This window comes from the organism of the source record quoted next, unplaced genomic scaffold (genome assembly GCF_019419815.1).
Source record: "Pyrus x bretschneideri cultivar Hongxiangsu unplaced genomic scaffold, Pyrus_bretschneideri_v1 Contig11, whole genome shotgun sequence".
In the NCBI taxonomy this organism is placed as follows: domain Eukaryota; kingdom Viridiplantae; phylum Streptophyta; class Magnoliopsida; order Rosales; family Rosaceae; genus Pyrus; species Pyrus x bretschneideri.
The window spans coordinates 5336407-5352426 of NW_025999402.1; the positions used below are offsets into that span (position 1 = coordinate 5336407).

At 36.7% G+C, this 16020-nt stretch overlaps 3 protein-coding genes across 3 annotated transcripts; 2 read left to right on the plus strand and 1 right to left on the minus strand.

The window, feature by feature from the left end:
* The first annotated feature begins 5546 nt into the window (after positions 1-5546).
* Positions 5547-6581, plus strand: LOC103960162 (protein LURP-one-related 5). Its single transcript, XM_009372578.2, has 2 exons — positions 5547-5932; positions 6112-6581. The coding sequence occupies exons 1-2, from the start codon at positions 5672-5674 to the stop codon at positions 6517-6519; spliced, it is 669 nt and encodes a 222-aa protein (XP_009370853.1). The 5' UTR covers positions 5547-5671; the 3' UTR covers positions 6520-6581.
* A 2285-nt stretch (positions 6582-8866) lies between these two features.
* Positions 8867-10715, plus strand: LOC103960163 (protein LURP-one-related 5-like). Its single transcript, XM_009372579.3, has 2 exons — positions 8867-9283; positions 9475-10715. The coding sequence occupies exons 1-2, from the start codon at positions 9023-9025 to the stop codon at positions 9880-9882; spliced, it is 669 nt and encodes a 222-aa protein (XP_009370854.1). The 5' UTR covers positions 8867-9022; the 3' UTR covers positions 9883-10715.
* Positions 10383-14246, minus strand: LOC103960164 (ethanolamine-phosphate cytidylyltransferase). Its single transcript, XM_009372580.3, has 9 exons — positions 13576-14246; positions 13252-13487; positions 12937-13118; positions 12654-12725; positions 12311-12378; positions 11565-11685; positions 11183-11248; positions 10957-11079; positions 10383-10768 (listed from the first exon to the last, which is right to left on the minus strand). The coding sequence occupies exons 1-9, from the start codon at positions 13920-13922 to the stop codon at positions 10697-10699; spliced, it is 1287 nt and encodes a 428-aa protein (XP_009370855.2). The 5' UTR covers positions 13923-14246; the 3' UTR covers positions 10383-10696.
* Positions 14247-16020: the final 1774 nt, after the last annotated feature.

Below are 16020 nucleotides of genomic sequence, written 5' to 3' on the forward strand. Positions count from 1 at the left end.
TAAAGTAATTCTCACTAGGGATAATGCCAATTATATATTAGGGTTATGTATATGTGGCTGTATGTGTTACGAAGATATTTTTGAAGTGTGTGCATGAGGTTTAACAACATTATCCATCGTAAGACATTCCTCTCCCTTCATTTCCCGTAAAAAGGATTTGGTTAATTAATTACTGGAATAATCTAAATGTCAGCATGGTTATGGAGAAGCAAGTCAAATAAAAAGTTGCACGCTTCTCACTTTAACTAATGTCATGTCTAGTATATATACTCTTCTCACTCTCCCATCAACATCACTACCAAAGTGGGGATAATTATCTAAAGTCGATTAATGAAAACGATAAGCAAAACAACACAAGTTCATACGGGATTGTAAGTTATAGCCTAAAGGGAGATGATATCATAAACACGAAAGTCTCGGTTCTATCATAATGTGTACCCATGAAAGTCCTTCTCGGTTTACAAATTAACACGAGGTGGTGCATGTCTCGATCAGTAGTTGTGCAACCTGCTGAAAGCTGCAGCTATCCTTATAACTTAATCAGATAATGGTTTAATTTACTTCATGGGGCACTTAAAAAAAAAATCTCACCCCAGTCACCTCCTTCAAATAGATAGAAGGCTGCTCTTGTACTATATTTTATGTCAGACCACGAACAGTTATATTTAGTTTAATAATAATTTGTATATGTTATCCACTAATGAATTGTGAAACGTCGTTAATCGTTATCCTTAAGCCACTATTGCATCCTTAGTCTTAATCCACGTTTATTTATTTTGTTGCTTTAATCTGTTGCCGTATTTGAAGAAGACGATGATCCAACTCAACCTAATGTCATGTAGCTTTTGAGTTTTCCTGGATTATGTTAATGTTAATTTCTAATTACGCCACTCACGTCAATATTTTATATAAACATTCATACATTTCGGGTTTACACATACCATATGTTATTTTAATCTTAATTAGAGGAGGAATTGATCCAACCCTTTTCAATTTCTGTGTCTGCGAAGTTAGATCCACGAGCTATTTCATTACCAGGAGCGTGAATTCGGGGATTTCTGGTCATGACGGGACAGAATTTAGTTCGGATAATATGCCATGCATGCACGTAAAAGATGACGGAAAGTGTCATTTGATTTGAAGTATAATTATTCGAATTATATCTATTTTCTCGTAAGAGATGGAAAGTTAAGGTTTCAGCATTAAACCAATTGACAAATAGAAAGTAGCTCAACTTCTTATAAGTCCTTGTATGAATTGATTCCTCACCGTCATGGGACTTTGTACTCACATTCTCACATGCTCCCTTACATGCAACGAGTTTTCAAGTCTAACACGTAAACAATTCAAATTAGATGACGTAGAATGCTTGTGGCTATTGGGCTTTACATGTGTGCCAACCTACTTTGAAATTGAAGTTCAACTATAAAACCAATTGACAATATGAGAAGTAGAGTACATGCAAAATTTCTTCTTTTTTCCGATTTGATATTCACTCTCAACAAGATGTGTTCAGTGCTGTGATTGATATACAATTTGTAGCAAACTTATTCAAGATACCAAACTTTAAAATCTGTGTGAGAGTTATATCCATAAGTATTTTATGTGGTGCCTGGTACATATACATATAAGGATATTCGCGCATATTTTTTCTCTTTCTACAAACTCCTAGTTATTTATTTATGTTATTTAATTTTTTTTATTTATTCAAAAAGTAGACAAAAAATAAACATAAATGTATAAAGAGAGGGAAAATATGTGTGCAAATCAATTCTCTACGTATGTACACTCAACTTTTCAAAATCATATCACAATTTGATGAGGTTGTGAAGTCTAGCTTTTGTATTGATACCTTTTTGCTTTGTAATTGACGTTTTCAGAATATGTAAAACTTTACTCCGTTTAAAAGTTGGTGAAATAATTGACCCTCTTTTAAAAACCCAAAGTAATTGACCCTATTTAAACATATGCTATATACTCAGTAAAAAGACATCATCATCATCTTCTTTATCTCAGGATTGATGGTTTATCAATATAACATGGATGCCTAATTAAATTATAGTAAATATTAGTGGACGGGATCAATGGAGAGAAGCCGAATTTATGTGCATGGGGCACATAGGTCGATGGCTGCTTATCACCCAACTTGATCCCTTTGTTTTAATGGATGTCGGCTTCCATTTGAGAGGCTCCCTTTTTGTTATTGTTGTACATGTACATGATGAAAATAAGGGAGATAAAAATAACAAACATCAGTTTTTTATTTATTTATAAAATATTATAGTACAAAATATTCATGCATAATGATAAGGCCTATTTTTTTAGAAAGAATGTCAACAATGTGATTAGTTTTGTGTTTCTAAATACAAAAGTTCTTGATAATTATAGTTGATGTAGAATTGGAACAACATCTTAGATTGGTGAGTTTCGGCGTGAATAATGATTTCTAGATTGCTAGTGTCTTTTACAATGAACCATGTTTTTGGACTTTACGAAGTTTGTTTCTAAATCAAGATATCTTTTTGGAAAGGGAACAACGAGATATGAATCAAACTAGTCTCCCACAACATATGATGAATTTTGGGAGTTTAATAACGTTTAGTGGGTCAAAATTAGGAGTGGATTTAGTTCATTTTGGTTTGATTTTTAGCCAAAATAACAACTTGAAATTACTATTTGGTTCAGTTCTTGCAATTTGTAAAGTAAATACCGAATTGTTTCAGTTTAGTTTTTTTTTTTTTTTTTTTGTTCAATTTCGTTTTTCTTCAAATTTTTATATTTTAAACCTAGAAATGAAGAAAAAAAATGTGGAGATTTAAGAAATGGGCCTGGATTGAAATATCAAATATAAGATAACTAGGCTTGAATTGAAATTAGTCTAATGGCTGACTTGAAAAATGAATATTCAACATAAATATAAAAAAAGGAGTATTATTTTATATCTCATTCACTTCAGTTCAATTTTTGAACCATCGAAATCGAAATCAAAACAACCACTAGATTTGGGTTTGGTTCGGAATTTTCGGTTTTGATATTCTACTCGGTTTTTCTCGATTTTTGGTTTTCCAAGCCCCTCCCCAATCAAAATGATAATTTCTTTCACTTCTCTGGCATACCAACTCTATCTAACGGTGATCCCACTTTAACCTATCACTTCTGTTGTGTCAATGATGTGTAATGAAAATCAAAATTAATTGACAATTTTAGAAAAGTGGTAATCTTTGGATGGATAAAATATGAACCCGCGTTCAATACGTTATAGTGATTTGTTAGTGCTTTAGTGACTCAAAACAATGGGCACTGAGCAACTTGCTTAATTAAAAATCTCTAAACCAACGATGAAATATTAATTAATTGGCACTAACGGTGCCCAGTATCTGTTCTCTCTTTTACTATTTATCCATCTGTCAGTCCAATCTTACATTTTCATTCCCTTGATCAAACAAATTCCTTGGGGGGGGGGGGGGGGGGGTGGTGTTGGGTGTTATTCATACACCATTATCAATTTTTAGTTCTCAGATCGAATGAAATAAAAAGAACAAAATAACAAAAATTAACAGAGAATGTGACCATAATGAATCACGACACGCAACATGTCAAAAGGAAATCCCTATTTTTATTTATTTTTTTTTTTCCCAACTAAACCGTACGAAAATGTTCTTGGTTTCGAATAATTTGGTCATCTAGAGTGGCCAATAGGATGAGCTTATATAAATATCCCCAATTGAAATATACAAATGGGAATGTTTGGTCAAAAGTTTCAGTATGCCGACAATTGGACTCACATGCATGCAGGAAGTTTGCGCTAGTGAGCTACAAATATACTTGCTGTTCATTGTTTGAATTAAATCACTTCATGGAGTCCATTAATCCTAGCCAGATTGATCCAGGTTTTATAGTAATCATGACTTGTAAAGCAAACGAGTCGGTTTGGCCTCGTGAGAAATTTTTATGACCATCATTAACACAAGTTACGTGATGTATTATTTTACGTATTATAATAAAAATGAACGATAAAATTAATATGTCTTATAACGTAATGTGGGCCGTGATCTAAGTATATCAAAAAACATTACCCGGCCCCATAACCATAATGTCATTGATCGAGAGTCCCACTTTGTCTGGGGCATTAGTGCCATTGATGCATTTCTTAGGTTTTCATGGAAACATGACATTGATGATGTTTGCTAATGGATTCGCAAAGCCAAATGTTATAAAATGATTACTTGGCCTAACCCTCGACCATGAACTTAATGTGCCCACCAAAAGATCGAACACTGCAACTTAAAAACATTTTATATAATGTCTATACTTATGAAGATAAGGTACAATACACAATTATATTATTGTCAGATAATTTGGCCTGATAAGTTATTTCATTGTATCATATACTTATATGTGATTCTATTTATATGTAATTCTACTGGACGAAGAATTCAAATTAATCCCAATAACATAAAGTACAAACAAATTCACAACATATAAACAACCTGTAAATGTATGTAAAGTAGGGAGGCTGGTCGCTGGTGAGGGAGTCCGGGTTCTCACCGGATGCTCTTTATGAGGATCCCAAAGATCAATGAATTGTATTTGTTTATTCTACATCGTACGGTCAGAAATTATTTTAAATATTTTTATTTAAAAATAGGGAATTGTTATTAGCACTCCAAAAATCTCATTCTATACTTCTCACAAATGTATTTTTCTTTCTAATTATAGAAAGTTTGGAGTGCCAAATGAGATTTTTGAAATGCTAATAATAATTCCCGAAAAATAAACATAAACAGTAATTGACAAAAAATGATCATATAATGTACGATAAACGGACACGATTCACGGATTCTCAAAATTCTCACCAAAAGATCCGGAGAGAATCCTATTGGCTGGGGAGGTAAAAGAGTCTTGTAAATTGTATATATAAATAATTGTAAGTTGTATATAAAAAATGATGGAAAATAATAGAAGGAAAACAGGCAGGCTCATGGAATATTGCAGCGCCAAAAAAGGGGACCTACGAAAGAATGCAGTGTTGACCATAAGCTAGACAACAGAGAACTCTCTCTCTCTTTGTTTCCACGTACATACGTCCTCTCATAGTATATACTTGTATACATATGGAGCTTTTAAATAGGAATTAGTTATGGGGTTCACACCACATCAAACTTTAATGATTCAAACCGTTTATTTTTCAAGTCACACCTCATACATTATCATTGCAAAATATTAGCCAAATCATAAATATTTAAGACATCTAATTGGATTTAAAAAATTAATGAAAACTTTGTTATATAAGAAACAATGAAATTTTATCTTGATAATTAAATAGGCAAATAATTTCGGATTGAATTGAATTTTTGCAAGAATGATCTATGAATTGAGATTTACAAAATAAACGGTTCGAATCATTAAAATTCGATGTAGAATGTACACCACACCTAATCCCTTTTTTTTGTTTTTTATTTTTTATTTTTTTATTTTTTTTATTTTATTTTATAATGAGAATCCCTTTGCATAAAGCGTTACCCCTATATATAGACATCTGTGGACATAGATTTATTCTCAAGTTTCAGACAGGAAAACCAATGCGAAACTATTTGTCACTACTCATATTCCTCTCTATCATTCTCTCTGTGTTCTCCGAAACCTTTCATTTCTTCCTAGCTAGCTAACCATGTCGAGGATACATCCGGCCGCGTCGTTCAAAGAAAGGGTTCATTATCAGGTGGAAGATGTTCATGTGCCTCCGTCTGTGCTCACTGTGTGGAAGAGATCTAGCATGAGTTTCCAGGGAACTGATGGATTTACAGTGTTTGACGATCGCGGAATTCTAACTTTTCGAGTAGACAATTATTCAAGGAAGAACTGTTGCGTTAGAGGAGGGCTTATCCTCATGGATGGAGCTGGAAGAGCCTTACTAACCCTCAAACCCCAGGTAATTATTTGTCATCAAATCCTCCTCTTCATTGTAGTATGCATGTTTAGTAACCAATTCGAATTTATATGAGTTATAACATAAGTGAATTAAATCAGTTCATCAGAGCAGTACGCTTGTTTCTCCTTATATCATATGAAACATGAAAGCTTATTCAAATCCATTATTGTAATGAACAGATGTTGAGCTTGCAAGATCAATGGAATGCATATAGAGGAGAAGATGGATGTGGAAAGAACCCTAAATCTAGCAGAGTCTTCACCATGAAAAGTGGATCAAATCTTTTTGGCAGCAGAAATAAAGGCGAAGCAGCAGAGGTGTTCATGGGAGGGCCCACAAGCTCAAATAGTGCACCAGATTTCATAGTTGAAGGTTGTTTTAGGAGAAGAAACTGCAAAATCAGAGATTGCAGTGGAAAACTTGTGGCCACTGTGTCTAGAAAACGAGTAAATAATTCAGTCTTGCTTGAAAACGACGTGTTCAGCTTGGAGGTGCAACCTGGATTTGATCTTGAATTAATTATGGGTTTTGTAATTGTTTTGGATCGGATTTGTGGGAAGACATTTACGCCGATTTTGTGTTCTTGATTTACCTTGTGATGTACAGAAATAATCCCATATAAAACTGGATACTTTTTTACCCCACTGAATCTTATACTTTGTAGAGGAGCCATCACTCCAATTTTCTTGTATTTAATTAAACAAGGAGTTTGCAAATCTAAATGCAAGGCAGTTGGTTAGGACAGTATATCCGTCGCATTGTTTAAATTGCAATTTTTGTAAATAAGCATAGTTTAGAACATCGCTCGCTTCTTTTATGAAGAAATAAAAGAGTTCAATCTTGCTTAATTAAGAATCTCTAAACCAACGATGATATATTAATTAATTGGCACTAATGGTATATGTTCTTCCTTTTACTATCTATCCATCTGTCAGTCCAATCTTACCGTTACATGTACATTCCCTAAATCGGACACATTTCTTATGGATTATTTCCCATGGCAATTAGTTCTTTTTAAAGAGTTTTTATGGCCAATTAATCGGCTAACTACATATTATGAATGGGTAGAGTTATCCATACATCCCTCTCTAATTAATCGTCGGATCGAATAAATTAAAAAAGATCAAAGAACAGAAATTAATAAAGGGTGCGTGGATGACGTCACGCATTATGAATCACGACACACAACATGACAACAAGAAATCCCTTGCTTGCCAACTAAAACCAGACGAAAATATATTCTTGGTTTCGAATAATATTGGTCATGTAGAGTGGCAAATACCAAATAGGATGTTTAGCTTAAATTAATTATATAATATCCCCAATTGAAATATACAAATGGGAATATCTGGTGCAAAGTTTCAGTATGCCGACAAATGGACTCACATGAACGCAGGAAATTTTGACTAATGAGCATCAAATGTACTTGCTTAATTGCTGCTCATTGGTTGAATTAAATCACTTCATGGAGTCCATTAATCCTAGCCAGATCGATCGAGGTTTAAAGTAATCATGACTTGTAAAGCAAACGCGTCAGTTTGGCCATGAGAAATTTTTAAGATCATCGTTGATAACACAAGTTACGTAATGTATTATTTTACGTATTATAATAAAAGTGAACAACAAAATTAATGTCTTATAACATAACGTGGACAGTGTTCTAGGTATATCAAAAACATTACTCGGCTCCATAACCAAAATGTCATTGATCGAGAGTCACTCTGTCTGTGGCATTAGTGCCATTGATGCATTTCTTAGGTTTTCATGAAAACATGACATTGATGATGTTTGCTAATGAACCAAAATGCCATTGATCGAGAGTCCCACTCTGTCTGTGGCATTAGTGCCATTGATGCATTTCTTAGGTTTTCATGAAAACATGACATTGATGATGTTTGCTAATGAATTCACAAAGCCAAATGATATAAAATGATTACTTGGCCTAACCCTCGACCATGCACTTTATGTGCCCACCAAAAGATCGAACATTCCAACCTGAAAACATTTTATAAGATGTCTATACTTATGAAGATAAGGTGCAGTACACAATTATATTATTCGTCAGATAGTTTGGCATGATAGGTTATTTCACCATCTATTACGATTATACATTTATATGTAATTTTACTGGACGAAGAATTCAAATTGGTCTCGATACCATAAAGAACCAGATTATGTGACACAAAAAATAAATTTACAACGTACAACCAACCTGTTAATATATGTAAAGTAGGTAGGCTAGTCACTGGTGCGGTCACAGAGTCTTGTAAATTGTATATAAATAATTGTAAGTTGTATATAAAAAATGATGAAAAAGAATAGAAGAAGGAAAACAGCCAGGCTCCATAGTAGAGATTGCAGAGTTGAAAAAGCTGGGGACAGACGTAAGAAGTCAGTGTTAACCAGTTAGCTAGACAACAGAGAACACAAAACTCTCTCTCTTTGTTTCCACGTACCTACGTCCTTTCACTGTATGTACCAATATATATATATATATAGGCTCCTACCTCTATACATGGACGGAGCTAATGAAGGCTCATTGGGGGCATATGCCCCCACTCAAGTGATTTGTTTGTTAAGTTGTAGATTACAATTATATAATACACACGCGTTATCTTTGAAGAAAATATATGTATCTAATATCCAACATATCTTTATACTGCATGTACTCCATATTAAATATTATATGAGTAAAAGTGCTCTTATTTTGTCATTCAAACTGAAAAACCTCTCCCGCGTAATCATGTATTAATATTTTTCTTATCACTTTGTCACTTTCTACTACTACATTGAAATTTTAGTAAGATTGGAATTGTGATGCATCATCATTTGAAATCATCCCTGTTATCATATTAGGTATAAGTCATACTATAATAAGGTTTTCTTAGTTGATTTTCGGATTGCCCCCACTAGAAGAAATTTCTAGCTCTGTCCTTGCCTCTATATATACACACATATCTTTGGACATAGTTTTATTCTCAAGTTTCAGACAGCAAAACCAAAGCTAAATCATTTGTCACTACTCATATTCCTCTCTATCATTCTCTCTGTGTTCTCCGACACCTTTCGATTTTCTCTATCTAGCTAACCATGTCGAGGATACATCCGGCCGCGTCGTTGAAAGAAAGGTTTCATCATCAGGTGGAAGATGTTCATGTGCCTCCGTCTGTGCTCACCGTGTGGAAGAGATCCAGCATGAGTTTCCAGGGAACTGATGGATTTACAGTGTTTGACGATCGTGGAATTCTAACTTTTCGAGTAGACAATTATTCCAGGAAGAACTGTTGCGTTAGAGGAGGACTTGTACTCATGGATGGAGCTGGAAGAGCCTTGCTGACCCTCAAACCCCAGGTAATTATTTGTCATCAAATCCTCCTCTTCATTGCATTATGCATGTTTAGTAACCAATACGATAAATATAGTTCAAACTTATACGAGATAACATACATGAGTTAAATCAGTTGATTAGAATAATAATTTCGTTTCTCTGTATATCATATGGTACATGAAAGCTTATCCAAATCCATTCTTGAAATGAACAGATGTTGAGCTTGCAAGATCAATGGAATGCATATAGAGGAGAAGATGGATGTGGAAAGAACCCTAAATCCAGCAGAGTGTTCACCATGAAAAGTGGATCAAATCTTTTTGGCAGCAGAAATAAAAGTACACCAGCTGAGGTGTTCATGGGAGGATCCACGAGCTCGAATAGTGCACCAGATTTCATAGTTGAAGGTTGTTTTGGGAGAAGAAACTGCAAAATTCTAGATTGCAGTGGAGAACTTGTGGCCACTGTGTCCAGAAAACGAGTAAATAATTCAGTCTTGCTAGAAAACGACGTGTTCAGCTTGGTCGTGCAACCTGGATTTGATCTTGAATTAATTATGGGTTTTGTAATTATTTTGGATCGGATTTGTGGGAAGACATTTACCCCGATCTTGTGTTCTTGATTTACCTTGTGATGTACAAAAATAATCCCATATAAAACAGGATACTTTTGTACCCCACTGGATCTCATATTTTGTAGAGGAGCCATCACTCCCATTTTCTTGTTACTAAGTAAACCAAGAGTTTGCAATTCTGGATTAAACCAGTTGGCCATGACATTGTGCTTGTCGGTTTGTTCAAATCACAATTTTTGTAAATTATGTACATACTTTAGATCGTCGTTCTCTTTGAGACGCGTCATGTGAGCGGCAAGTGATATGTACGTGTGAGAGAATATACGTATACTACCGCCTTGCCCAAGCCGAAACTTTTCGGTGTATTTATCCCAAAGGGCAAAGGATAGCCATACACAACTGTTTGTTGATCGACTTATACAGGATGCACATGGCATGTTATGGAACAGCTGGTTGTTCCAGCGCCACACATGTTACTAACAATGCCAAACATGTCTATACAGGACAAGTTTTCGACAACGAAAAGAAGTAAACCAAACTCGGAGAGATTACCTCGTAACTTGATGTCTAAAGATTATTCCTTTTTTGGGAAAGATATGGCACAGAAGGAAAATCAAACTAGTTTTTCTCAAGTTCTAGAGGTTGTGGATTGAATCCGAAAATATCGATCTATACAACAAAAATATTGCTGCATGACAAGACTCGGGAATCGCATGTGATAATAGGATCTGTGAAAAACATCATGTGAATGTACCAAAACTCAGCTGTGTCATCTGTGAAGTTAGTACTACTTGGTGAAAGTACCAAAATAACAGGTACACCCAACGGCTAGCCATGTATTGGCCTCAGAGATCTACGTCTATCAGTCACCGGAAACATAAGCCTTGCCTTCGTAATACCTTTTCTCACTTGCTGCCTTTTTCTCGTTACGTTTCTGCAGGAAAAGATATAGTGATAAGCCATATGTTTGAAGCATGCTAAGCAGATTTCAAAACAATATCAACTAAAACATTTGTTGAACATAAGAATGCTTTATGTTTATAACGTTGGAAGTTTCATTATATATGATGGGTCCACATTTGAACAAGAGTATTGCGAGGAAGTTCAGGTATAGGGGGAAACCTGGTATGCTTCATGATTGGATACAATCCTTCTAATTATCGTGGAAGTGGTGATATCAAGCGAGCTATCCAAAACTTTGAAGATGCCCAAACTGATTGGGACTTCATATGGATTGCCTTCTTCCTGCAAAATAAAAATGTCTAAATAACCAACGCATCTTGGCGGCTCCAGAATTAAAGCTACCGAAGTAAATATATCAGCGTTAGGACCTTGTTTTGCAATTTACCTTTTCAAAGTTGCTATTCTCTGCTACTGTTCCATGGACCACTAAGGAGATGTTAAAGGTTGTGAGCTGCAGCAATAAAACATTCCAGAAAGAATCATATAATTATAAATGTGAGCACTGTTTTAAACAAGTGAAGTTCACAAAAATATGGAAAGTACTCAAATGAGATTACTGGTAGACCCAAATTCTAGTTCAAGTAACATTAAATGTTTGGGGGGGGGGGGGGGGGGTTTTGAAATTAACTATATCCAACTTCCCGAATAAGAAAATTTTGTGACGAAAAGAAATAACCATAAGGAAACCAGAAGAATACAGGAGAAGAATGAAGGCTGACTAAAAGCATAATTAAGCAAACTCAGGACCAAATGTAAGACAAGCTCACCATGTCTTTTGAGATTTCCCATGGAGAACCGATTATAACCTCATCCACATAGCGGCAAGCCAAAACACTTAGGCTTCTTTCGTGAAGGTTCATTATTGGGCGATGTGCTCCTCTATTAGCACTGCAATGCAAATATTAGAAACAGCTATTACTAGTGGATTTTGAAATCTAGTATATAATGCAATAAAAGGATTTGTACTTCGAAGAAGAAAATAAAAACCTAATGAGAGTGCGCAATAATAAATTAACATATATACAAGGTGGACATTCATGAACTGAAGTATTAGTGAAATATATAAAGTTTTGGGTTCAATCGCAACCAGGAATTGAAATAATACACATATGGTGAGAGCAAAGTGGCATTTTTATGTGATACCAAAATGCACACAAGGCAGGGAAACGGGTGCAAACAATAAAGGTAGATTAAGTAAATCAAATTTCATGAAAGATAAACTGATGCTCAGCCAAGTTTTCCAAAGTAGTGACAAGCGACAAGGTTCTGTTCAATGAGAAAACCTAGAACACTTGGTATAAAGTGACTTATGAAGTCATTTGCTTTTCATGCGACGAGATAATATACACACACATGCGTGTGCAGGACATTCTGCTACAATTGTATGTTTACTATTGGATTTGATTTTTAGCATTGTCAAACTCTATATGGTTCTAAAGTAGATTCAAGTGATTAAAGGGTTATTGGTTGTAGAAATTAACATGTGAGAGTGAGAGTAAGATGGAGATAGTACCTGACAGTCTGATCAGTGTGTATTCCAACAAGAAGAAAATCCCCAAGCTCTCGTGCTTTCCTTAAGATCTATATGAAAAGGAAGGCCATGTAACCAAAAAGTAAGTTTTTTCTCCCTTACTAGCTTATCAAATCTAAAGCAAATTTTGGAAAACAAGAGAAACAGACAAGAAGACCATAATAGTAGAATGAACAGAAAACAATCCTACATCTAAGAAAAACGGTGCAGATGTGTAAGTGTGTCTGTGTTGTTTGTTTGTGTGTTCGTGTTTGTATTTGTGTCTGGAAGAGTACTGTAAGCGAAGTAAAAGCTAAATATATGTGAGTAAAATCATCCACATTACCTCCACATGTCCAGCATGGAAAAGATCAAATGCACCATCTATATAAACTATGCGCGCGTCAGACTGAGGCCCCTGCATTCAGGCATAAAGCATTCATTAAAAAGTGACAAAGCGTAGTAATTCAAGGCCAAGTATACGTGACACAGAAATCATGAATTGTCTTTCCTTTTTCATATGCCTTGTTTATAAAGAAACAAACTTCGGAATCTAGGTGAGCGATTGAAGAAAAAAATTGCTCTATTTCAAATAACCAGTAGGGATACAGTTACGGAGACAAAATTACCTTTCCGTTTGAAAACTGAACAATTCTCCGAGATGTCGGTAGGAAATGAGACACACGGGTTCCACTTCCAGATCCACGATCTTCGAACTTCTGACTGTGACCGTGGCTGAATTGTCTTTGCAAGGAAGAGTGATGTTGGTTCTCATTAACAGATCTCTCTCTTACACAGAGAAGCATACGCCCTATTACAAGGAATTATCAAATAATAAAATTAGACTAACAAATTCAAACTGCCGCAATAACAGAACTATACAACCGTAACTCTATACAGAACATCAGTATTTAATCAGCTCCTCTCCTAGAAATGGAACTAACCAACAATGTCGGTGCTGGAGACGCCTTCTGTCCGTTTGATCTGCTTGTAGCGGCCGGCCTTCTTCGCAAGAGCATAAGCATCGGTCCCATCAGGAAGCACACATGGGTCATCCCCATGAATGATATAGTCTATATTGTATTCATCAAACAGCTTCTTCATGAACTCTTCGGTTATAGCATAGGGTGCATCCGGAATCACCTCATCAACCCATTTCACAGCATTAACCATAATCATCCTAATTAACAAGGTAATTAGCTAAACCACACATTCACATAACCCATAATTATGAAGCTAATCAGCTGATCAACACAGAAAGTTGGTACCTTTCGTTGAGAGGAGTCACAGGGGGGCCTTTATTGACGATGATTTCGGCGTCGCTGACGACTCCGACCACTAATTGGTCGCCGAGGGCACGCGCCTGACGGAGGGCGTTGCAGTGGCCGTAGTGCATCATGTCGAAGCAGCCGTCCATGTAAACCCGGACGGGTCTGTTCTTCTTCCTCCGCCATGGAAGTCCCAAAGGAAGCTGAGGTCCGCCGCGTTCTTCTGAGCCCAGAAGCGAAACCCCGACGCCGACCCCCACCGCCACCACCACCCCGCCTACGAGACCCGTGGCTACAAACCTCGCCCAGCTCCGCGCGTTCTCTGAGTTCCCATCTTCCATACCCATCTTGAATCTTCTGAAATTTGCCAAATCAAATCAAAACGAAAGAGATTGCTTCGGTCATTTGATTCAACCCAACATTTCCTTCGGAGTATCGAATCGAAAAATCGAAGAAAGTCGGCAACTTTTTTTATTTGCAACTGTTGGGTTCTGTTCGGGGGTTCCCCTCACTTTTCTCTCTCTCGCTCAATTTTCACTCTTTCTTTTTCTGTGCGGCGGGTGATTCTTGGGCTAGGCCTAAAGCGCTGTGCTTCTTCGCCGTTGGATCAAACACGGACGGTTTGAGATTTTGGATTGAGGCAAAATAGTTTCGCGTTGAAACGGGTTAAGTGAAACCCATATTTCGCGGACCCATCTCTTTCTCTCTCATCCGTCTTTCACATGTCTGTGCACCCAAATTCTTCATATCTGCAATCCTCGTCGCCCTTTTTCGTTTCCGAGTCAAAGATGATTCGACGCTGACGAAACCGGTGATATCGAGGATGCTTTGTTTGCACGTGTATCTCAAGGGTTGCAACTTTTGGATTGAATTGGACTTGTAGTACTCGTGGGTTGCTTTCTTTTCTGGTGCACTTACAGTAGGTTTTGGTTTAATGTTGCCAGTTCGGTTCTTTTTGGCTTTGCATTTTTGTTTCTGTCTTCCAGATTTGTTGTGTTTATGTTGTTGGTGTTCATTTTTCCTTTGCATGTTACATTGTTGCAGATTCGTGCAGTTGGCGGTCCAAATCCGCAGACGAAATTCTGGAAGCAAGACCGTGAATTGCAAAATTTTGCTTCGTTAGGTACAGTACAATCCTTGTGAGTAGTATAGATTGGAAACCAAGCTTGATGCGTACCTATCTTGTTTTTTTTTTTGTTTCTTTTTTTTTTTTTTTTTTTTTTTTTTTTTGTTTTGTTTCTGAATACCCTCAGAAGCTGACAGCCTGGCTTTAACACTGCATCTTGCCATGAGAGGTCCTAAGAGTACGTACTATTGCTGGGAAGAGTGCCCGCAGCAGAATAAGCCGGTAATCCCCCTCAGGAGCAGTACCGCCTTCGGTTAATATCTGTCACTCGATACGAGTAAGAAGATCATCAGCAACAACATCAAGTTGGCCATCATCAAAATTGATGAACAGCAATATCGATGATCTACCGGACTCGTTATGGGTTGAAATCCTTTGTCAACTTCCTTCTTATAAGTACGTTTCACAATGCAAGTGCGTTTCCAAGCGTTGGTGCACTCTCATTTCAGATCCTCATTTCATTGGCCGTTTTCTATACCTCCAAAGGGATCGTAAGCAAAAGCCAATAACTACTGCAATAAATTCAGAAGGGGAGGAATTCCTTAAAAGAATGTCCCCGTCCTCTAAACCGTTGAATCAGCTTTTCCAAAGACTTGTGAGTTTCCACACTTTGAAACAAGAGCCAGTTGTGGCAGGTACGTATAATGACTTAGTTCTGTGCTGCGCAAGCGAGTTTAACCAGCGGGATTACTACATCTGCAATCCATACACAACCAGTGGGTTCCTCTTCCTCCCCCACCACAAGTGTGCGCATTTGTACTAGTGGGATTCATCTGTGATCTTCCCTACTATAACAACGAGGAAGATTATCAGCCAGGAGATATGATCCAGCTTAATGCGGAGTATAGGTGCAGAGTTGTGAGATTAATGGATCCTGATGATGGTGATGACGACTACGACGTAGAATATTCCCTCGAATTCAAAGTGCAGATCCTCTCTTCTGAGACTGGTGAATGGAGGGAGACAACTGTATTATCTGCGTTCAACTTTAGTTTGAAAAAAATGAGTCCCAGTTTTGGCGTTGCTTCCACAAGAATGCTGTATTGGATGAGTGATGACGGAGACATTCTTATTCAGATGACTCCGTCCATGATCGACAAGAGTGCTAGTGCTAGTTTATCTACTACAACCTGTTATAGACGTCGTTTTAGTCATGAGTGGGACTTTGTTCCAGTGAGATGCATAGCAGCTATGATGGGGGTGTGCTGATGTGTGACTACCGCCGTTAATTCCCGCAATCTGTCTATTTGCGAGGTGAAGAAGAAGAACAAGAAGATGATCAGAGAGTAAGGATCCATGGAGAAGCAAAAAGTTTGTTT